At 48.9% G+C, this 21,683-nt stretch overlaps 1 protein-coding gene across 5 annotated transcripts in view; it reads left to right on the forward strand.

The window, feature by feature from the left end:
- MFN2 (mitofusin 2) overlaps nucleotides 1-19,185 on the forward strand; it is a 29,147-nt gene extending 9,962 nt beyond the window's left edge. For all 5 annotated transcript variants that reach the window (XM_049877946.1, XM_049877947.1, XM_049877943.1 and 2 more), the window contains 16 exons: nucleotides 439-574; nucleotides 2,234-2,396; nucleotides 4,025-4,149; nucleotides 5,040-5,148; nucleotides 5,266-5,373; nucleotides 6,694-6,847; nucleotides 7,078-7,145; nucleotides 7,287-7,408; nucleotides 10,377-10,503; nucleotides 10,907-11,011; nucleotides 11,283-11,385; nucleotides 11,850-12,070; nucleotides 12,903-13,058; nucleotides 14,476-14,672; nucleotides 15,545-15,679; nucleotides 17,109-19,185. In XM_049877946.1, coding sequence (XP_049733903.1) covers nucleotides 439-574; nucleotides 2,234-2,396; nucleotides 4,025-4,149; nucleotides 5,040-5,148; nucleotides 5,266-5,373; nucleotides 6,694-6,847; nucleotides 7,078-7,145; nucleotides 7,287-7,408; nucleotides 10,377-10,503; nucleotides 10,907-11,011; nucleotides 11,283-11,385; nucleotides 11,850-12,070; nucleotides 12,903-13,058; nucleotides 14,476-14,672; nucleotides 15,545-15,679; nucleotides 17,109-17,178 — 2,099 coding nt within the window. In that variant the 3' untranslated portion in view covers nucleotides 17,179-19,185. The remainder of the gene's footprint in view (nucleotides 1-438; nucleotides 575-2,233; nucleotides 2,397-4,024; nucleotides 4,150-5,039; nucleotides 5,149-5,265; nucleotides 5,374-6,693; nucleotides 6,848-7,077; nucleotides 7,146-7,286; nucleotides 7,409-10,376; nucleotides 10,504-10,906; nucleotides 11,012-11,282; nucleotides 11,386-11,849; nucleotides 12,071-12,902; nucleotides 13,059-14,475; nucleotides 14,673-15,544; nucleotides 15,680-17,108) is intronic.
- The last annotated feature ends 2,498 nt before the right edge of the window (nucleotides 19,186-21,683 follow it).

Below are 21,683 nucleotides of genomic sequence, written 5' to 3' on the forward strand. Positions count from 1 at the left end.
TAAGAACTCTCTGGTAAGTATTTGTTAGGTGAAAAATATATAAGTAAATGATGGCAGTTAACATTTGAGTATTCACCATGTACCGGCCCCTATTCTAGCACTTGATGTACTTTAATTCATTGAATTCTCACAACAATCACATGAGGTAGATTCTGTTATCTAAGTTTTATGGATGAGGAAACTGAGACCCAGAAAGGTTTATTTGCCTGAGGTCACGAAGCCAGGAAGTGGTGAGAAATGGGCCAGGCAGTCTTGCTCCGGACCTGTGTCCCTAATCGCCTGGATAGGATGCCACAGGAGGGAATCTGGCCACAGGAGCGTGCCACAGTGGGGGACTGGTGATTTGGATGTGCAGGGCCAGGACTCTTGTCACTTCCAGACTGTGATTATAGAACTCCTTTGCTCATGCGGTGACCCACTTTCAATCCCCACCTCCAGACACCTACAGGAATGCAGAACTGGACCCTGTTACGACAGAGGAGCAGTTTCTGGACGTCAAAGGTTACCTGTCCAAAGTGAGGGGCATCAGCGAGGTGCTGGCCCGGCGGCACATGAAAGTGGCCTTTTTTGGCCGGTGAGTCCTGTAGCCCTCACACTTTCTTTCATTCTGGTCGGGAGGGAGGGAGACACTTTGTACAGATGCACAGTTGACTGGCCCACGGCAGGGAGCAGCTGACATGCCCTAGGAGTTCCTCCACTTTCCTTCTTGTTACTCTTTGAGATCTAAAAACCAGTTTACTGGCTGCCATGAAGCTGATTTTGATTTATGACCACCCCATGTGTGTCAGAGTAGAACTGTGCTGCAGAGGGTTTTCAGTAGCTGCTTTTTCAGAAATAGATTGCCTCACCTTCTGAGGAATCTCTGGATGACTTAAAGCACCAACCTTTCAGTTAACAGGTGAGCACATTAACCATTTGCACTGCTCAGGGACTCCTTGAGGTATAAGAGGCACCTTTAAGAAAAAAAAAAAAAATTGAATAAAGGGAACAGCAGGCCCCCAAGCAGGTGGGTGCTCAGCACACAGTGGGAGCTGAGGAATAGTTGCTGTGCTTAGAGTCCTGCCCCCGAAGACTGAGCTCAGATGTGGCTCTTGGCTCCTCTGGGCTGTCATTTCTTCATCCTCACCTTCGGAGTATGGCTCTTTATTAGGGTGAGCTAGGGGACCTCATGTTTTCCTGGCTGCAGGTGAGGTCTTTTCTATCTATGAAGGAAGTAATGCAGCTGGGATGCTGCAAGTTCAGGATGAGGAAGACCGTGCTTGGCCCAGATTGAAAGCTCTGAGACTCAGAGCCTATGAGTCTGTTGAGAAGAGCCGTTGTCAAGAACCAGAATGTAGGAAAGGGGTGTGAGATGCAAAAGTGCTAAAGTAGCCCTTCCTCTTGCTGGGCAGTTAAGAGCTGGGGTGGACTTTGTGGATGAGGAGTGTGAGGGGAGAAGATCAGGGAAATAGGCCCTGTGTGGAAAACAAAGACACTGGGTCACTTAGGTCTCCTAGTCTGAGGAAGACGCCCCTGGAGGTGAGTCAGCAATTTCAGGTAGAGGAGATGTGGGTTAGCCTTCAAGGATAGACCCATTGTCTCCAAATGGCCTGCTTAGCAATACACAGGACCTGAAGGGTGCTGAGAGGCTCACAGTCGATGGCTGGGTTCCTCATGGGGCAGGGCTCGTGTCTGTGCTGGAACCGGACTCCTTGAGCCCTCTACAGCATTGGTTTGAAGTGATGTCCCAGGTGCATGTCACGGGCACGGAGCCAGAGGCGTTTGTTCCTAATTTTTATCTGGCTCTCTACAGACAAGTTCCTTGACTCTTCGTATAGGATATTGGTTAAGCACGTAACTCTTGAGTCAGACTATTGTGGTTGTCAGTTGCCATCAAGTCAATTCCAACTCATGGTGACCTCACGTGCGCAGAGCAGAACTGCTCCGTAGGGTCTTCAAGGCTATGACCTTTCAGAAGGAAACCATTAGCCATGTCTTCTAAGGTGCCTCTGGGTGGTTTTGAACTACCAGCCTTTCAGTTAGTAGTCCAGCACTTAACCATTTGTACCACCCGAGGGCGACTCATTTCTCAATTTTCATAAAACACTGAGCACCTGCTATGTGGCAGGCACTCTTCTGGGGACTGAGGACACTGCAGAGCACATGACCTTGGACTTCGAGGCTAAGAACTTCATTGCGAAAGCCAAAAGGGCAGACCCCTGACAATATCACTGACAGCCAGTATCTCCCTCAGGACGAGCAATGGGAAAAGCACTGTGATCAACGCCATGCTCTGGGACAAAGTTCTACCCTCTGGGATTGGCCACACCACCAATTGCTTCCTGCGGGTAGAGGGCACAGATGGCCACGAGGCCTTCCTCCTCACCGAAGGCTCAGAGGAGAAGAAGAGCGTCAAGGTGAGAGTGCTGTTGGGGGACCGTGATGGGTAGAGAGCGCCTGGCCCTGCTTTCCACCCTGGGCATGTGGCGGATTGAATCTGGGCTTATATTACCAGCATGTCCATGGTGACAGGACCAACACTGACTAAGAAGAGGGCAGTGCCTCCCTGTGCATGGAATATGGCAAACCCTGTTTTGGACGTACCTCTGCAGAGGATGTGAGAGCTTTAGGGAGAGTCAGAAATGTGGAGGGCCAAGAACCAGGACCCTTCAGTTCCTGTGTATTGCTAGGCAGGCCATTTGACTTCTCCCTTTGCCAATTAAAGAAGAGAGTGGGCCTTGATCTTTCTCGGGATGTTGCCAGAGTGATTCCTGCAGTTACTCTGTGATTCTGACGTATCAGCTAGGGACTCGGACATTTTGATTTTTCTGAGAGACAGCTATGTCCTTGTTTGGAGCCACATGCAACCTTTGGTTCATAAAGAATTAATTAACGTAGAACAGGCTCAGCTTTAGGAAGATACCCAGGAAAGAAGCTTAAAAGAGAAGTGGAAATGGAAAAATCTCATTGATTAAGTGTAGGGTTGCTCAGCCAATTAATGTAATTGCTGTCAATAAGTTGTACACTTGTAAAAAGTTGAATGGGTGAAAGTTGTGTGATATATTTACAACAATGACAAAAAAAGTAACAAGGCTACTTATGTACAGTCAAACACCTCATGGGATTTGGTTCCTTGGTTTGGAGGTTTAGGGTCATGGTTTCATGGGACATCCCAGTAAATTGGCCTGATAACATGTTTAGGGATTCTAGTTCATTGTTGTACCTGGGGCCTTAAAAGCTTGCAAATGGCTATCCAAGTTACAACAGTTGGTCTCTATTTGTCTGAAGCAACAGAGGAAGGAGAGTCAGCAATAGAAGGAAGAAATGGAATGTGTGGCTAATTGCCTCCATGAACAACTAATTGGATGGTGCTCAGCTACCATTACTGGACATTTTGATCAAAGATTCTATAGAAGAATCCTGATCAAAAGGCAGGAAACGGAACAGAATTTCAAATTCTCAGGGAATCCAGGCTTTTTGGAGCCACTGAAGCTGAATGAGCCCTCAAAACTACTGCCCTGAGATAATCCATAAACCTTAAACCAAAACTATCCCCTGAAGTCTTCTTAAAATCAAACAACAGTATAGCTTTTTACTGGTAAAGAATGTCTGCCTTGAGCACTGTGCTCTTTTAAGAACTATCTATATGGGATCAAACTGACAACAGCAACTCAAAAAATTAGATAGGCAACTTAGGGGGCAGTGAGTTTATGTTCATGAGGGAGGAACAGTTTGGAAAAGGAGGGTGAGAATGGGTGCACAACTTGAAGACTGTAATCAATGTCACTGAATTGTACCTGTAGAAACTTTTGAACTGATGTATGTTCTACTGTGTATGGTCTCAACAACAACAAAAAATAAAATTAATTTAAAAAGGGGAGCGGAGCCTAGTTGGTTCGTACTGACAACTTACAGTGTGGAATGAAAAAAAGGAGTAACCAATTGGGCAGTAGTGTCGGGCCATCACACTGGTCAGGTGGTACGAGAAGTCTGGCCGAGCGGCTCTTTCTCTGCCCTGATTGTTCTTTCCCTTCTCCCTCATCAGACTGTGAACCAGTTGGCCCATGCCCTCCACCAGGATGAGCAGCTACATGCCGGTAGCCTGGTGAGCGTAATGTGGCCCAACTCCAAGTGCCCCCTTCTGAAGGATGACCTTGTGCTGATGGACAGGTAAGATGGTGGGCGCCTTCCTGGGAGGACCAGATTGTCATTTTTGGATCAGCCAGGCCAGGGTCCTCTGGGCTCCACCCTTACTCTGTTTAAGTATTGCTGTTTTCACACTGTCTTAACCAAATCCTCCTGCCTCTTGAATTTCCTTCAGCATCTAGTTACTGTACCCATCAGTGTCGGTGCCCTGAGGACGTCCCATTGATGGTCTATAAAAAAGGGCAGGAGGGATGCCCAAAATACAGGATGGTTCTTAACCTCAACCCAATGGTAGTATTTGTATTAGGGGCTGGGGGTTGCAGTGTTGGAGTCAGTGGGATGTTTTATTTCTCTTGAAGGGGTACTTTGTCCCCGCTTTGTGGATGGGTTGCACCCATACCAAGAAATATAGTCCTATAGTATTTACCTAGATTTACATAAATACAAAACTTTACCTTAAATGTGTATCCCCAGAGTAAAATTATACAGTAAAACCTGTGAAAGCTGGAACCTGTGTAAGGCAGAAACCTGCCAGAGAAGGAAAACTAAAATATTTTCCACTAATAGAGAGCAATAGAAAAGTGGTAAGACTGTACCTTGTCAAAGGTGGAAAACTTGCGAGACCTGGAAAAACAAGGCAGCCGAGTTGAGTTCCGGCTCTCACAGGTGTCACTGTACATCATGTTTTTATAAAAGTGATAGATGCACATGGTAAAAAAACACATTTTCAGACAATTGGGAAGGATATAAAACGGAAGATAAGACTTCCCCCAGTAAGGGTCAGTCCAGATTTCTCTCTCTAGTGTTCTGCTCCTTGTCTGACTGCCTTTCAAACCCCAGGGCTTTCAAAGCAGGAAGAATAGGGCCCATGGCTCTGTGTGCCTGACAATGTTGGTTTACCCCATCACCTTTAGCCCTGGTATCGATGTCACCACAGAGCTGGACAGTTGGATTGACAAGTTTTGCCTGGACGCTGATGTGTTTGTGCTGGTGGCCAACTCGGAGTCCACCCTGATGCAGACGGTAAGCCCTCCGTGGCCTCTCAACACTCTGGGTCCCAGCTGGGCAGGCAGGCTGCGAGGCCTTGGCAGGCACAGCCCCTCCTCCTTCTCCTAAATGAGGCTTTGCCCCCTTGTTTAGGAGAAGCAGTTCTTTCACAAGGTGAGTGAGCGCCTCTCCCGCCCAAACATCTTCATCCTGAATAACCGCTGGGATGCATCTGCCTCGGAGCCCGAGTACATGGAGGAGGTTGGTGCCTCTTTATTTGCTGGTTTGGAGAATGCCACCTGCACGAACATGGTTTACACAGGGCCAGAGTGCACGCCTAGGTGTCATTAGGTCTAGTGACTTCCCTGAGTTAATTTCATTGTCAAAGACTCCCCATGTGTTCCCTGGAGTCACAGTGGTGTCTTACTGCTTTAAAAACACTCCTCTTCATCCATTCACTTTCTCAGATCAATCCGTCTTTGAAAGGCTTTCACACGTATCTGACATCATAACCACAGCATTAGCTCATCCTTGTTTGGGGCCAGATGTTCATTTTGTTCGTGAAGATTTAATCAATGCAAAACAGGCTCAGCTTTAGGAAGACGTCCAGGAAAAAGTCTTAAAAGAGGAATGAAGAATAGTTGGTTCTTACCAGCGACTCACGGCTCTTAACTTTCTATGTGGAATGAAAGAAAAGGGATACCCAGTTGGTAATAGTGGATCATGCACCCAGCAGGCCAGGTCCACATTCTGGCTGATGTGTGGCAGTGTAACTTTGGTAAATTGCTTAGCCTTTTGGTAATTCAGTTCCCACCCCTGCGAGATGGGTATAATACGTGGAGTTGTTGAGAGAATGAAATGTGCTAGCATGTGGAAGAGTGCTGCGCGTGTGGTAGGTGTCCACGGGAGGCTATTGTTATTTTTCAGTTCTTTAAATAGAACACGAGAACCTCAGAACTAGATGTGATTTTCTAATGGCGCTCACTCATTTTATAAGGGAGGCCCTGGGAGGGCTTGGCTTGGCAGAGTATGGAGCCTAGGTTTCCTGACTTCCGGGGCCCTTTCCTTCTGGGGCGCCAGAGTGAGATGCCGTGGGCTCTAACAAGAAGCACTTTGGGGAGTGTGTAAACATTTCTACTTAGATTTTGTCGTTTTTAGGTGCTGTTGAGTCAATTCTGGCTCATAGTGACCCTAGGTACAACAAAATGAAACATTGCCTGGCCCTGCACCATCCTCATAACCATTAAGTTTAGCCCATTGTTGTCCATCTGTTTGAAGGTCTTCCCCTTTTTCACTAACCCTGCTTATATATGCATAAAATACCTTTGGGAGGACATACCCCAAGAAATCCTCATGGCATTGGTTCTTCAGGGAAGCTTGGTGCCTCACAGAGATGGGCAAGAGACGTTGCATGGTGTTTGTGCTTCTACCGCTTGAGTATTGAACCATATGGCTATATTACTGATTTTTTAAAAAAGGCAGTTGGGGACTGTGGGCTCTGTCTGGAGGCCTCCCACACACATACACCCATGCACACACACCCCAGGCCCTGTCACGCACACCCATCTGCCTGGGTTCCAGGTGCGGCGGCAGCACATGGAACGTTGTACGGGCTTCCTGGTGGATGAACTGGGTGTGGTGGACCGAGCCCAGGCTGGGGACCGCATCTTCTTCGTGTCTGCCAAGGAGGTGCTCAACGCCAGGATCCAGAAAGCCCAAGGCATGCCCGAAGGAGGTAACAATGAAAACAAAAACGTTCCCTTTTCCCTGAAGTTTGGAGATGTTTGGCCTCATGCTGTCAGTTGATAAAAATATTCTGAGGATGAGATGGTAGAAGCTCTGCAGCGAGAGGCTCTTTGCCTTCCAGCTGGTGTCTCCAAAGGGCCAGGGTGGGGTTGGCTTTGGGTGACTGCGTCATTTTCCTGCGCTGCTAATTTCCGGGCTAATGCTGTGCAATTCGCCTAGGGGGAGCTCTTGCAGAAGGCTTTCAAGTGAGGATGTTTGAGTTTCAGAATTTTGAGAGGCGATTTGAGGTGAGTCCTATGATTCTGGTGTCTGGCGATCTGTGCCTCCCACAGCCGTTGTGGCCATGTCCCTGGTGGCAAAAGCCAGAACCTGGCATTGGCTGTAGCCCTAGGTGGCCCCTGTCTCCCTCATCACCTCTTGTATTCCAGGAGTGCATCTCCCAGTCTGCAGTGAAGACCAAATTTGAGCAGCACACGGTCCGGGCCAAGCAGATCGCGGAGGCTGTGCGCCTCATCATGGACTCTCTGCACATTGCGGCACAGGAGCAACGGTAAGAGCCCAGGACTGGACAGGCGGAGGGGGTACTGAGAAGTGATTGCGCTCAACCCTGCCTGGGTCAGCCGCAACGGGCCCGGGGTCACATCTCCTTGATGGCAGAGCTGAGTCTCCGGGTTCTCATCAGAGCACTTTCCACTGGTCACCAGACTGTAGTTGGTCTACCTGGAGCAGCCTGGTGAGGAGGGGGTTTGGCACCCCTTCTCCTGAGCCTGGCCTGTGAGGCATGAAACATGAAATGCCACCCCTGCAAACCTGTGGTGGAGGCCTCCAGGTCCACGCCAGGCTGCCCCAGCGGCATTCTCAGAACTTTATGTAGAATGTGTTTTTAAATAATACGGTTTTTTTTTGGTGGGGTGGGGCGGTGAGGGAAGGATTTAAAACATAGACATACAGAGAATAATATAAAAACACCTTGTTTCCACTACATGGAATTGACAGTTAATGTTTACTTGATACTATTTTTAAGTTCAAATATCAGTTGAAGGCAGTTGCCATCGAGTTGATTCCAACTCATGGTGACCCCGTGTGTGTCAAAGTAGAACTGTGCTCCGTAGGGTTTTCATTGGCAGATTTTCCAGTAGATCACCAGGCCTTTCTTCAAAGGTACCTCTGGGTGGACTTGAACTGCCTGTCTTTTGATTAGCAGCCAAGTGCTTTAACTATTTGCACCACCCAAGGACTTCAAGTTAAAATAAAACACAGAAAAAAAAAATTATACATCACCTTTGATTCTTCTGTACCATCCCAGTTTCACTGCCACTCCTCAGAGGCATGAATTGGATGTGTATTCTTATTCTCTCTTTAAAAAGTCCTGTTTACATAATTCCTGAAGAATACTTAATGCAGCTTACCACCCATTTCAAATGTACAGATAAGGTATTGCACCTTCCTTTTGTTTCCACTCAGCACTTTATTCTTTTGTTTGTTGTTGTACTTTAGATGAAGGTTTACAGAACAAACTAGCTTCTCATTAAACGGTACACATATTGGTTTGTGGCATTGGTTACCACCCCCACCACATGTCAACACTCTCCCTTCTCGACCTTGGGTTCCCTATTACCAGCTTTCCCATCCCCTGCTACCTTCTAGCCCTTGCCCCTGAGCCAGTGTGCCCGTTCAGTCTTGTTTTGTTCCATGGGTCTGTCTAATCTTTGGCTGAAGGGTAAACCTCAGGAGAGACATTATTATTAAGCTAAAAGGATGTCTGGGGGCCATACTCTCGGGGTTTCTCAGTCTCTGTCAGGCCAGTAAGTCTGGTCTTTTTTTGTGAGTTAGAATTTTGTTCTATATTTTTCTTCAGCTCTGCGCAGAACCCTCTATTGTGATCCCCGTCACAGCAGTCAGTGGTGGTATCAGGTACCATCTAGTTGAGCTGGACTCAGTCTGGTGGAAGCTGTGATAGTTGTGGTCCATTAGTCCTTTGGACTAATCTTTCCCTTGTGTCTTTAGTTGTCTTCATTTTCCCTTACTCCCGACAGGGTGAGACCAGTGGAGTATCTTAGATGGCCACTCACAAGCTTTTAAGACCCCAGACACTACTCACCAAAGTAGAATGTAGAACATTTTCTTTATAAACTATATTATACCAGTTGAGCTAGATGTTCCCCGAGATGGTGGTCCCTATAGCCCTCAGCCCAGTAGCTCAGTCCCTTCAGGAGTTTGGATGTGCCTACGGAGCTTCCATAACCTTGCCTTGGACAAGTTGTGCTCGCTTCCCCAGTATTGTGTACTCTTAACCTTCACCAGAGTTAACCACTTACCTATTGTCTATTTAGTGTTTTTCTGTCTCCACCCCTCCCCTCCCTGGTAACCATCAAAGATTGTTTCTTTTTGTGTGTAAACCTTTTCATGAATTTTTATAGTAGCAGTCTCAAACAATATCTGTCTTTTCGTGTTTGACTTATTTCACTCAACATAATGCCCTCCAGATTCATTCCTGTCGTGAGATGCTTTGCAGATTCATCATTGTTCTTTATCGTTGTGTAATACTCCATTGTGTGTATGTACCAGTTGTTTATCCATTCATCTGTTGATGGGCACTTAGGTTGTTTCCATTTTTGTGCTATTGTGAACAATGCTGCAGTGAATGTGGGTGTGTATAGGTTGTACTTTATTCTTGATACACATTGAGTTTATTGATTTGAACTACTGTTGTTATGTGCTGTGGAATCAATCCTGACTCAGTAGAACTGCCTTCTAGGGTTTCCCAGGCTATAGTCTTTACAGGAGCAGATTGCCGGGTCTTTTCTCCCACAGAGCCACTGGTGGGTTCAAACTACTGACCTTTCAGGTAGCAGCCAAATGCTTAACCATTGTACCACCAGGGCCCCTTTTTAATTATTGTAGCATATTCCATTTTGACTGTACCTTGTTTTCCCATGGGTTGATATTTAGACTTCATTTTTTCGCTATTGCAAACCCTACTGCAGTGGACATCTGTTCATAGGTCTCCTTGCACACATTTGTAAGTCTTTCTAATATTAATTCCTAGAGGTGACACTGTTCCCTCTTAGGCTGTCTGCATTTTCAGTTTTACTCAGTTGCTGTCCAGAGCAGCTGCGCTCACTCGTGGTCCCACCAGCAGCACGTGCAGGAGCTCCCAGCTGCCCATACCCTCACCAGTACCTCAGACTTTGCCATTTTTGCCAGGCTTCTGGATAGAAAGTAGTACCTCTTTTTTAATTTCATTTCCCTGATTACCAGTGGGGGTGAGCATTTCATCCTGTACTCATTGGCAGAGCTTGTCCTAAACACCCTTAAAGTGCCCTCCTCCCTCTGTCACAACCACATCTTCCAAGAGGGAGACTTAGGAGTGAGCAGTAGGTGCAGGCCTCTGGGCACATGCGTGAACTCTGCTGTGGCCAGGGTGACTGAGGGGCATGTGTGTTTGTGGCATCCCTCTTGCTGTTCTGTTAGTCTGGTGGAAATGCGGGTCTCTAACCCGTGCTCTTTGCGCTCAGGGTTTACTGCCTGGAAATGCGCGAAGAGCGGCAAGACCGGCTGAGCTTTATTGACAAACAGCTGGAGCTCTTGGCTCAAGACTACAAACTTCGAATTAAACAGATTACAGAGGAAGTGGAGAGGCAGGTGAGTGATAGGAGGAAGCCTCTTTAGGGAGATTTGAACTCAGGGTGGGTGCAAGGTGCCGGAAATTGAAAGCAGATGTCATCTTTGGGTTCTTCTCAGCCTTCCAGAAGGCAGTTGTGGCCCAGACTTAACGAACATGGAGCCTCCCCTAGGGTTCCCTTCTCCCATTGTGTGACCCTGGGCAAGTCTTCCTTCTTTGGGCCTCCTCCTCCGTATCTACTTGGACATTTGATCAGCCAATCTCTAAGGTCACTTCTGTCCCAAAAACCTTTAGTTCCATGTATCAGCTGAGGAAATCACTGGTTTGAGAGGAAGGATTTACAGTCTGTTAGAGTCCCTCATGGTGCTTCAGCAGTCAACCACCTTCCTTCTTCATACTTGACGGCTGCTCCCTTTGCTGTAGGTGTCGACTGCAATGGCAGAGGAGATCAGGCGCCTTTCTGTGCTGGTAGATGAATACCAGATGGATTTTCACCCCTCTCCAGTGGTTCTCAAGGTTTATAAGAATGTGAGTCATTCAGGTGCTCTCAGCGGGAGTCCATCTTCATTCTTTTTGGCTGTTGGGTGGATTCATCATGCAGATAGGGACTCAGCTACAGCTGGCCTGGGTCAGGGCGCTTCCTCAGTGGAAGTGAAAGCCAGGGAGGCAAGACCCAGCTTTACTCAGCGTTCCAGGGTCATCTGGTGGGTGTGGGGCTGGCCACCCTCAGGATCTCCTCATCCTTTGGTGTGTGTAGGGGGCAGTGTTCCTTCTCTTCACCTTCCCTCTCTGCTGGCAGGAGCTGCACCGCCATATAGAGGAGGGACTGGGCCGGAACATGTCGGACCGCTGCTCCACGGCCATCACCAGCTCCCTGCAAACCATGCAGCAGGAGATGATTGGTCAGTGCCATGGGGGTGGGCATAGCTGGGGCCTGGGGGCTGCCCAGAGATTAGATCTGGAGGCCAAGCTAAAGAAATAACGACCTTTCTTTACCTGTCAACTTCTTACAATGATTCAACTCAATACCTTCAGGTTCTGGGTGTAGGTCATGAATTCATTCTGTACATAGACTGGGGAACCCATCTTGTGTTACCAGATAGGCTGTGATAGGCTGAGAATTTGGCCTGATCCTTAATCCCACAAGAGGTGTAAATGCTTGGTAGGGATGGAGCCTTGACCTGCGAAGCTCTGGGGTCCTGGCCTGCCCTCTGAGAGCAGGGCCCCCTCAGACCTGCAGCCGTTTGTCCTGGGCGTGGTGTCTGTGCAGAGCTGTTCAGTGTCCGAGGTGGCTGGTTGAAGGCGTGGCACTGGTGTAACACCAGGCCGAGTTAATGTGCCTTCTCTCCATGTCTCTTCCCTGCAGATGGCTTGAAGCCCCTCCTTCCTGTGTCTCTGCGGAGCCAGATCGACATGCTGGTCCCTCGGCAGTGCTTCTCCCTCAGCTACGACCTGAACTGTGACAAGCTGTGTGCTGACTTTCAGGAGGACATCGAATTCCATTTTTCTCTCGGGTGGACCATGCTCGTGAATAGGTTCCTGGGCCCCAAGAACAGCCGTCGGGCCTTGATGGGCTACAACGACCAGGCAAGCGAAGCTCCTCAGCCTCAGGGCCATTGAGGAGGTCATGGGTCTGTACCTCCCTCCAGACACGGGGACCATTCTGAAATGAGGTCAGGAGGACCTGAGGTCAGTGGTGGCAATGTGTGCCATCGTGCGGTATGCCATGGGCAAGATGTTTGCCTCAGATAAACTTGGTTTTATTCTAAGCAGTTAGGTTTGTGAAAGTACACGTTAGCTGTATTTTTTCTAATACACATTAAAGTATGTAATTCTTACATATAGATGAGTTTTAAATTATCCACCTGTATGTCGTGTGGCATTGAGTTGATTCCAACTCATAGCGACCCTATAGGACAGAGTAGAAGTGCCCCATAGGGTCTCCAAGGCTGTAATCTTTACGGAAGCAGATTGCCAGGTCTTTTCTCCTGTGGAGGGGCTAGCGGGTTTGAACTTTCAACCTTTCGGTTAGCAGGTGAGCACTTAACCATTGTACCCCCAGGGTGCCTTATCTGTTTATATGCCAGCATTTTAAAATTTAGATTTTAAAAGCATCCGTCTGTATACCACCTGGGTTATCCTTGCATTTGTGTACATGTCCTTCGCTTTGGGAAACCGCTGAAGAATTCTGCTTGGATTTTGTGGTATCCTGTGTGCTCACTTTTTTGCTGGTAGGTTTGTTAAAAGCTTAAGTCCTTGGCTTTACGCAAAGCTTATTTTCTGCCTTTTTACTTTTTGGAAATTGAAGATTACTCTCTGTGTCCTTGTTCTAGCACCCTTGGCTTGAGGGTTGCTGAGGGTTCATTAATGAAGAGACTTTCCACATCCTCCTTACCCCTTTCGTTGTTTCTCTCTTCAGGTTCAGCGTCCTGTCCCTCTGACACCAGCCAACCCCAGCATGCCCCCCCTGCCACAGGGTTCACTCACCCAAGAAGAGTTCATGGTCTCCATGGTGACTGGCCTGGCCTCCCTGACATCCAGGACCTCCATGGGCATTCTCGTTGTTGGAGGGGTGGTCAGTGACAAGCCCTGCCCAGGGAGGGTGGGGAGTGTGGGGCGGGCAGGCGGGTGAGGACTGAGGGGCCCAGGCCTGGTGGTGGTTTCTGTGTTGGTCCAGTACCACATAGTGAGCAAAGTGTTCTCACATTCGTTGATGACTTCACAGGGATCTCATGGAGAGCTGTGCAGCCGTAGCCCTTTAAACGTACATTTATTTACTTTAAGGCTCACTCAATTAATGTGGCATTTAGATAGCACCATTCCTGTTTTACAGATGAGGGAAGTTCTAGGATAAGTGATTTGCGAAAGACACACAGCTAAGATTAGACCTCTGGCCTCATATGACTCCAAACCCATGACCTTTCCCTGTAGATCCTGTACTACATGGGTGGATAGGAAGTGACCTAAGGAATTGGCAAACCTGGGTTCTAGAGAAGCAGGCCTGACGAGGAGTTTCCTGTTGGTAGATGAAGAAATCAAGAACATGACTTGCAAGGGTAGAAGACAGAATAGGCCAGGGGAGGACTTGAACCCTCGTCTCTCTATCTCCTGCTTACATCTGCATCTCCTACCTTTCCTTTCTGCCCAGAGGCCCGAGATGGCAGGCTGCCTTCTTGATAATTGGGGTACTTGCCATGTCCTGCCTGCAGCTGAGATTGCCTTGGTGATGTGGCAAGCTGCGTCTGTCATGGAAGTCCGTATTGTAGACTGTGACTGTACAGAATGTAGCTGTAATGAATCGGCCAGGATTGCATTCCCAGTGTGTGGGTCTGGGGTAGGGTCAGAGCCAAGGCCCCTTTCTCTCTGGGACTACAGATGGCACAGGCCCTGGCCCTTGTATCATACACATTAACTTGGCAGAGGGTCATTGGCCCAGCTGGTAACACTTGATGGCTGTGTAGCCTACAGTATCATGTTTTACCTGTACAGCCTGGTGAAGTGGGCATGAACCATCATGTCCACTTGTCAATGAGGAAACAGACACAGAGAAACTTCTCACAGCCAGGATGGTACCCTCCTCCCCAACCCCAATCCTGCTCTTTGACTGGAGTGACACTGTCTTGCTCAAAAGTATTGTAAACCAGGCCAAAGGAAGCTATCCACTGAGGAATAACGGTGAAATTCTTGTTGTCATTGTCATCAGAACATGCCAGTATTTATCTGTGTACTGGATCTATGGTCTGGTCCTAACTCCCACACCTTGCACAAGCCACGTCATGTGTCCAACACAAAATTTCCCTCATTTCCAAACTAGAGATGATCCCTCTGGCCTCAGCAGGATTAAAAGACACATCTGGAAAGAGGTTCTGAGTTGAAGCACGAGGCTCCTTGCCAAGCTGCTGGGAAAGTCCCAGTAGCGGCTGACCAGAGAGGAGGGGAAGCGGCGGGGCTGTGGGGCGCTCTGCTGCGGGCTGACTGCTGTGCCTCTGCAGGTATGGAAGGCGGTGGGCTGGCGGCTCATAGCTCTGTCCTTTGGACTCTATGGCCTCCTCTATGTCTACGAGCGTCTGACCTGGACCACCAAGGCCAAGGAGAGGGCCTTCAAGCGCCAGTTTGTGGAGTATGCCAGCGAGAAGCTGCAGCTCATCATCAGCTATACTGGCTCCAACTGTAGCCACCAAGTCCAGCAGTGAGTAGGCCTGTCAGCCCTGAGCGGCCAGCTCCCGCCCCTGTGGTTCAGGACTTCCCTGGGTAGGGTCAGCCACAGTTCCCTTCCGTCCTGGCCTGGAAACTGCCACGAAAAAGAGCACTGAATACCCTGACTGCTGCTGCGGGGTCCTGGGCATCCGTGACCCTGGGCTTTCAGCCCTGCAGGGCCACCTTTGAGGCTGGGGTGGGGAGAGAGGTCTCCAGGGACACCTGTGTCCTGCCTGAGACCGAGTAGGCCTCTTTCCCCCAAGAAAGGAAGAAATGACAAGACAAGAGACATTAACAGGAGTTTTTAGAGGTTGTCTTAAGGGCTTGGGCTGTGGATCTAGCTTTGAAATCCTCAGTCACAGCCTATTCTTCATAGCAAGTCTTGGGTCAGGTTGAATCTGTTGCTTACCTTGGGGTGGTGGGGGATGAATATAATCACTTCCTTCTTTTTATTGCTGTATGCCAGACTCTTCTTGAAGCATTTTACACCTGTTTTTAAACACATTGTTTTTATTGGCTGAGGCACACATTGTTTTTATTGGCATTCCCTTTTTTAGAATGAGGAAATGGAGATTTGCAGAGTGGTTGCTGGTCTCCTGCCAGTTAGCAGCAGAGCCAGCATCCGAGGCCTGGGCTGTTGTGCTGAAGCTGGTGCCCTGCCCTGGGCCCCTTTCTCACAGTGCCATAATGCTGAGTGTTGGGTGGTTATGATTGTTTACCGCTTCTGCAGGACTGGTGCAGGGCAGAGCTGCTGCAGGGTGCCAGTGACCCTGATCTGCCCCGCTCTGGGTCTGATCTAGCTAGTGACTGTGGCCTGCACAAACAGCAGCACCACCCGCTTGAGCCCAGCTTTTTCCCTCACAGGGAACTGTCTGGGACTTTTGCTCATTTGTGCCAGCAAGTTGACATCACCCGGGAGAACCTGGAGCAGGAAATTGCCGCCATGAACAAGAAAATTGAGGTTCTTGATTCCCTTCAGAGCAAAGCAAAGCTGCTCAGGTAAGGCTGCCATGCAGCCCAGGCCCTGGCAGCTTGGCTGCTTGTCTGTGTCTCAGGTGTGGACAGCCTCTCTCAGGGGGTTTAGGTCACCTGTGTTAGACATATGCTCGGTTCCTGATAGGTGCCTGACACTGCACCAGTGTAGGGAGTTCAACAAGATGTTAGTCACCACCCTCAAGGTGCCTACAGCCGAGGGGAAGGTGATAGCAGAGGAGGCAGGTGTCACAGTGCCATGATGTCACAACCCGCAGCTCCTCTTACTTAACTGACATCTCGGGCACCTTATGTGTGCTGCTTCCCTCCATGTCCGGTGCGCCTTGAGGATTGTATCATGATCTCCATTTTATAAATGGGAGAATTGGTGCCTACAGAGGTTAGGTTACCTGCCTGGAATCTCAGTTACTGGTCAAGCTAGGGTAGAACCCAGGGATGCTGGCTCCTGCACCCTCGACACTGCACGCCGACTCTCCTTCGTTGTCTCCTGGGGCTCTGTGTGTCTTTCGTTTCTGTTCAGGCCTAGGCAAGGGGGCATCTCACCCTTTTCACCACAGGGAAGCTGGTCACTGAGCTGGCGACTGGCAGGTCAGCATCTGAACCCACATCTGTGTGGTGTCTCCCTGTAAACTCAGAGCTACCATTCATAGTTTGCTGGAAAGAGTATCAGTCTAAGGAGCCAGGAGTCCTGGGCCCTCATCCAGGCACTCATGTTTGGGCAAATCACTTCACTCTCCTATGTCTCATTGCCTTCATAAAATGGGAGTGAAATTTCATGACACAGCCACAGAGCTGAGTGTAAAAGTGCCCTGCAAAAGTCCACAGCTCACGATAACATCAGCACACGGGGTCCCTGCACTTCCTGCCCCCGCCCCTGACGTCAGAGCCCTGGAGCATCAGAGCCAGAGGGGAGCTGCCTCAAAGGGTACAACCCCAACTCCCTCACCAGATAACTGGACTTTCCCTGCCCTTGGCTGTGCAGGTGCCCCTCCCTGCCCCCCAGGCAACCATCTCCCAGGGCCACACTGTTTATCCCCTGGGAAATCCCGGGGTAGGGGGGTGGTGTGTGGAGGTGTCTCTGCTGCCTCTTGTCAGCCACAGGGACAGCGGGACCTGGGAAGGGCTGCAGGTCAGCTGTGCAATGGCTCGAGGGGCTTGGCAGATAGGAAAGCAGTTTGCAGCAGTGAGGGGACTTGTTCATGGTCCCAGGCTGAACCAAACACAAGGCTCAAGAGTCAAAAAAAAACTGGGCTGTTGGCTGTATCACCTATTAACCGTGTGACCCCAGAAAGTTATGCAACCTCTCTGGACCTCATTTTCCTCATCTGTAAAATGGGGGTACCTTGGTTATGGGAGGATTAAATGAAGACACATGCACGTAGTGTTATTTTCTGTTATCAGCTCTTATTGCTACAAAGTAACCATTTCATTGCAGGAATAAAGCTGGGTGGTTGGACAGTGAACTCAACATGTTCACGCACCAGTACCTGCAGCCCAGCAGATAGTGGGCTGCCACCGGAGCCGGAGACTGAGTGGAGAAGGGCAGGGCCGTGGCGCCTCAGCACTGCGTGGGCCTCCCCCCCTCCCCACCGGGACACCTGCAGCTCCTGTCCAGGCGCCACTGTGAGAATGAAAGCACCCACTGTCTTCTACTGTTTTGAGCCCTTAAGCACTAGTTGTTTTTTCCCCACCCTGTCTGCTGTTGCAGGAAGATCTTGGCCTCCTGCCCCCCTAGGAGACATTGGTGATGATGGACAGCGTGGTACCAAGGAGTGGGTGCCACATCTCCTCTGCTTATTAGTCTACCCTGACGGAGACTCCTGTGGTTGCTTGATCAGGTCTACGGCTCTCAGCACTGCAAGGTGTCCAGTGGAGCCTTTAAAGGGATCGGACAGACACTTCCCTCCTTTGGGCCTGTGCACATGTGCCCTTCTTGCCCTCCAGCACACCTGCAGAGAGAGGCTGCCTTGAGGGTGGTTGGATTTTTCCCAGACTGCATCTTTCCAAGAAGGCTGAGTCTATCCCAGAAGGATGTGGCCGCGTCACTTTGGTTCTTCAGTTTTTCATCCTTTGCATTTGCGGAGCCTTTCACACCAGTCTTTGTGATGGGCCTTGGTGTTTGGATTGAGATAGGCCGGGCCCTGCCATAGGGGCAGAGAGGGTTCTGCAGGGCAGGTGAGGGGTGAGAGGGTGTAGAGGTGTGTCGGGCCGGTGGCTGTCACCATGATGAGAAGGGACTCCCTATTCTTCCCCGTTGTGTCTCCTGTAGTTTTGTTCCTTGGCCTGTGCAGTCTGGTGTTATTGCTGGTGAAGGATGGTTTGGTTCAGATTTGTGAAAGGATATATTAGAAGGAAGTATGGCAGAAGGAGTGGACCTTGGTGCAGGCTGAGAGGACTGGGCTCCACCTAGGACAGCTGGAGACTGTGGAGTTGACCCAGAGCAGGGCCTCTGTTGGACCTTCCTCTGCAGGGGTTTCATGGGGCCTGAGAGCCCCCACCCTACTAGCTTGATTGCATCCCTTTTATGTCCCTTAGAGATCCCCCCCAGCCCCTGCCCCAGGAGCTTTTGGCCTCTGGAGGAAGTTTCCTGTGCCAATGACTCTGCAGTTGGCCCCAAGAAAGTGTGGGAGACCCAACACCCACCTTCCCCGATTTCCCACAGCCCCAGACTGACACACATTTGGCTTCTTGGTGACCTTCAGAAATGTTTTCTGTTGTTGAGTTTGGGGATTGTTACTGGTTGAAGTGGGGCAGGTTCCTGTCCGCGGGGCATTAACTGTCTGGGAAAGCAGCCCTTGGGTGGCAGAGCCTTTGAAGTGCAGGCCAGAGAGCGTCTTCACGAAACAAGCAGTGCATCGCCCAGCAAGAAGCACCTGGCAGGGGCTTAGGCAGCAGTGGGATTCTTGTCGGGCTTTGATTCCAGCCACCGTCCATCTTTGGGGAGAAGAGTGGGTGGTCTCTGCCACCGACGGGGTTGAGGGGAAATGGATGATGCCCTCTCCACGTACCTGCTGTTCTTCAAGCCTTGGTCTACCCTGTTGTGTGGCACAAAGCGATGGACTTTGCCAAGGTGGACGTATGGTGGGAGGATGTTCTGAGCATTTTGCCAGGCCTGGATGGCGGCCACCTCACAGCATGTCAGGAAAAATCAGTGCCACACAATTCTAGTGAATTTTGTGCTCTTTTAAAGTAATTATTTAAAATAACCCCACACATGAATTTTTTTGATATAGTCCCTGAGGAATGAATGGAATCCTGAGCTACTTAGAAAAAAGTACAATTAAATTTTTACCACTGAGGGAGAGACTCTTTCTGAAAAAAATTTGGCAAAAGGCACTTTAATTTAATGCTGCTACCTTTGTTCTCTGTTTTTTGTTAATTGTTAGAGCGCAAGACATGCTTGACACCATGAGTTTTCTCTCCGATGTATTTAAGGGGACATAACTTGCCTGAATTACTCTTGTATCATTGCTGATAATATGGACGCAGAAATAAAGCATAGTTGGAAACCCTTTGTGGGGTTCTCTACCTTGTCATTTACTGTTCTCGTGCAAACTTCTCTTTTACATGAGAAAGTCCACAGGGTGCATGTGTGTATATACATATATTTAGTAATTTATTGTTGTTGAGAATATACACGGCAGAACATGCACCAATTCAACAATTTCTCTCCGTGTACAACTCAGTGATATCGATCACATTCTTTAAGTTGTGCAATCATTCTCACCGTCCTTTTCTGAACGTTCCTCCCCCATCTACATAAACTTACTGCCCCTGAGTTTCCTATGTATTCTTTTGAGATGCGGTTGTCAGTTCACAGGCTGTATTTTGAAGTGACCTTAACTTTGTTAAGGGGAAGTTCCCACTCTAATCTGTCTGTGGGTTCCTTCTTACTTGGGAAGGAATCTTATGCTCTCAGAAGAACAAGTGTGTAACTTATCTCTAAGGCCCAGGAAATCTAGAGTGATTTTTTTTACAGATTTCTCTGTAACTCCAAACCATTACCAAAGCTCACTTAAAAGTAATGACTCAGATCGCTCCACCCTGCTTAGCTTCCTGAGAATTTGGTTGTGACTTTTTTTAGTCTCTTTTGGAAGGCCCTCAGTTAGTGGATAAGAGCGTGACGCGAGTCCGTTGCCCTGCCTGACCGCATGCTGTTACCTGGCCCCTGGCACCGTGAACTGCGTTGTGCTGCCCTGTGCTGCTGCTCGTTCATTTCTGATTCTTCACCATCTCAGTTGGTGACGGCTTATCCTCCCAATTTCCCAGGCCACAGACCTGGGCGTTATCCTGGACTCCTGTCACACATGCTGCGTCCAATCCATCGGTCTCTATCGTCATAGCCTATCTAGGCCCTGAGTGCTTCTCCTCACCCCCACCCCAGGCTGACCCAGATTACCACCAGAGCCTCCTAACTTGTCTCCCTCCTCCCATCCTGCCCTTTTATGGCAAGGAGCTAGAGAGAGCTTGTAAAGCAGAACTCAGCTCATGCTACTTCTCTGCTGACAACACTGCTGTGGCTCCCCATGCCACTCAGAATCGAGGCCCAAGCCTTGCAGAGCGCCCATCTGGCCCCCATCCTCTCTCTGACCACCTCCCACCTCCTTGTTCCCTCCGCTTCAGCCACACTGGCTCTTTGAACATGCTTAGCACACACGGTCCTTAAGGCCTCTGTCCTGGCTGACCCGCTGCCCATTTTTCTAGGTGTCTGTACAGCTAACTCTTTTATCTCTGAGTCCGCTCCAGTGTCACCCCAATGAGTTCTCCCCAGACCCCGATATTTAAAATCCCTCTTCCCTATTCCCTGGCACTCATAAGCCCTGCAACATATGTCGTATACGTATTTTTCATAGCAGTTATCTAACTCATCATGATTGTTTGTTTTCTGTCTCCACCTGCTAAAACAAATTCTACAAGCGCAGAGACGTCTCGGTTTTATTTATTGATAACTGCCTGGCACAGAATTGGAGCTAAATGGGGATTTGTTGGATTAATAAGTCTTGTCCTGATAACAAAAGGTCCTTGGGTGGCACATACAGTTTGTACTTGGCTACTAATCAAAAAGTTGGTGGTTCAAATCTACCCTGCAGTGCTGCAGAAGAAAGGCCTGGCAGTCTGCTTCCATAGATTACAGCCAAGAAAACCCTACGGAGCTCAGTTTTACTCTGTAACACGTGGGGTCATCATGAGTTGGAATTGATTCAGCGGCATTAGGCTTGATTTGGTTTGGGTCCTGATAACACTGTCCCAACATCTGCCAGCCCTCTTGGGTGTGAGGACAGAACTCACAAATGTTACTGAAAACTTCTTCTGGGTAGGCAGTGCACTAGGTGCTTTCAGATGTATTCACCACCACTGGAGGTGGGCATTTTCAACTCTGTTGTGGAAACTCAGGCTCTGAGAGGTTAGGACCAGCTCGAGTCCCAGCAGCTGGATAGTGGCAGGGCCTCCACTTGAGCCCAAGTCTGCATTTCCCAGAGCCTATGTGCTAGATGATGGCTTTCAAATTTATTTTTGTATCCTGACCACAATTAGACATAATCGTGATCCAGTACACACACAAACTGACAAGAAATTTTAAATTAATCCTGCAGTATGCAGGTATTACTTTTACTGTGGCATGTTTTATATATATATAATATGTACACACACACGTGTAAAACAAAACCTTTGCCATTTCAATATTGTTTATGCATACAATTTAGTGGCATTACATTCATTATGTTGTGCAACCGTCACCACTATCCATTTACAAATTTTCCATCACCCTTCAGAGAAGCTCAGTGCCCCCTTGAACAATGACTCCCTCTTTCCTTTTTCTCCTCCTTCCTACCCGTTGTGTTGGTGGTGTATGCCACTGAGTTGATTCTTACATAGCGACCCTATAGGACAGAGTAGAACTGCCCCGTAGGGTTTCCTAGGCTGTAATCTTTATGGAAGCTGATGACTTTCTCCCACAGAGCCGCTGGGTGGGTTTGAACTGCTGACCTTTTGGTTAGCAGCCAAGCAC

The sequence above is a fragment of the Elephas maximus genome, chromosome 3 (genome assembly GCF_024166365.1).
Source record: "Elephas maximus indicus isolate mEleMax1 chromosome 3, mEleMax1 primary haplotype, whole genome shotgun sequence".
Classification (NCBI taxonomy): domain Eukaryota; kingdom Metazoa; phylum Chordata; class Mammalia; order Proboscidea; family Elephantidae; genus Elephas; species Elephas maximus.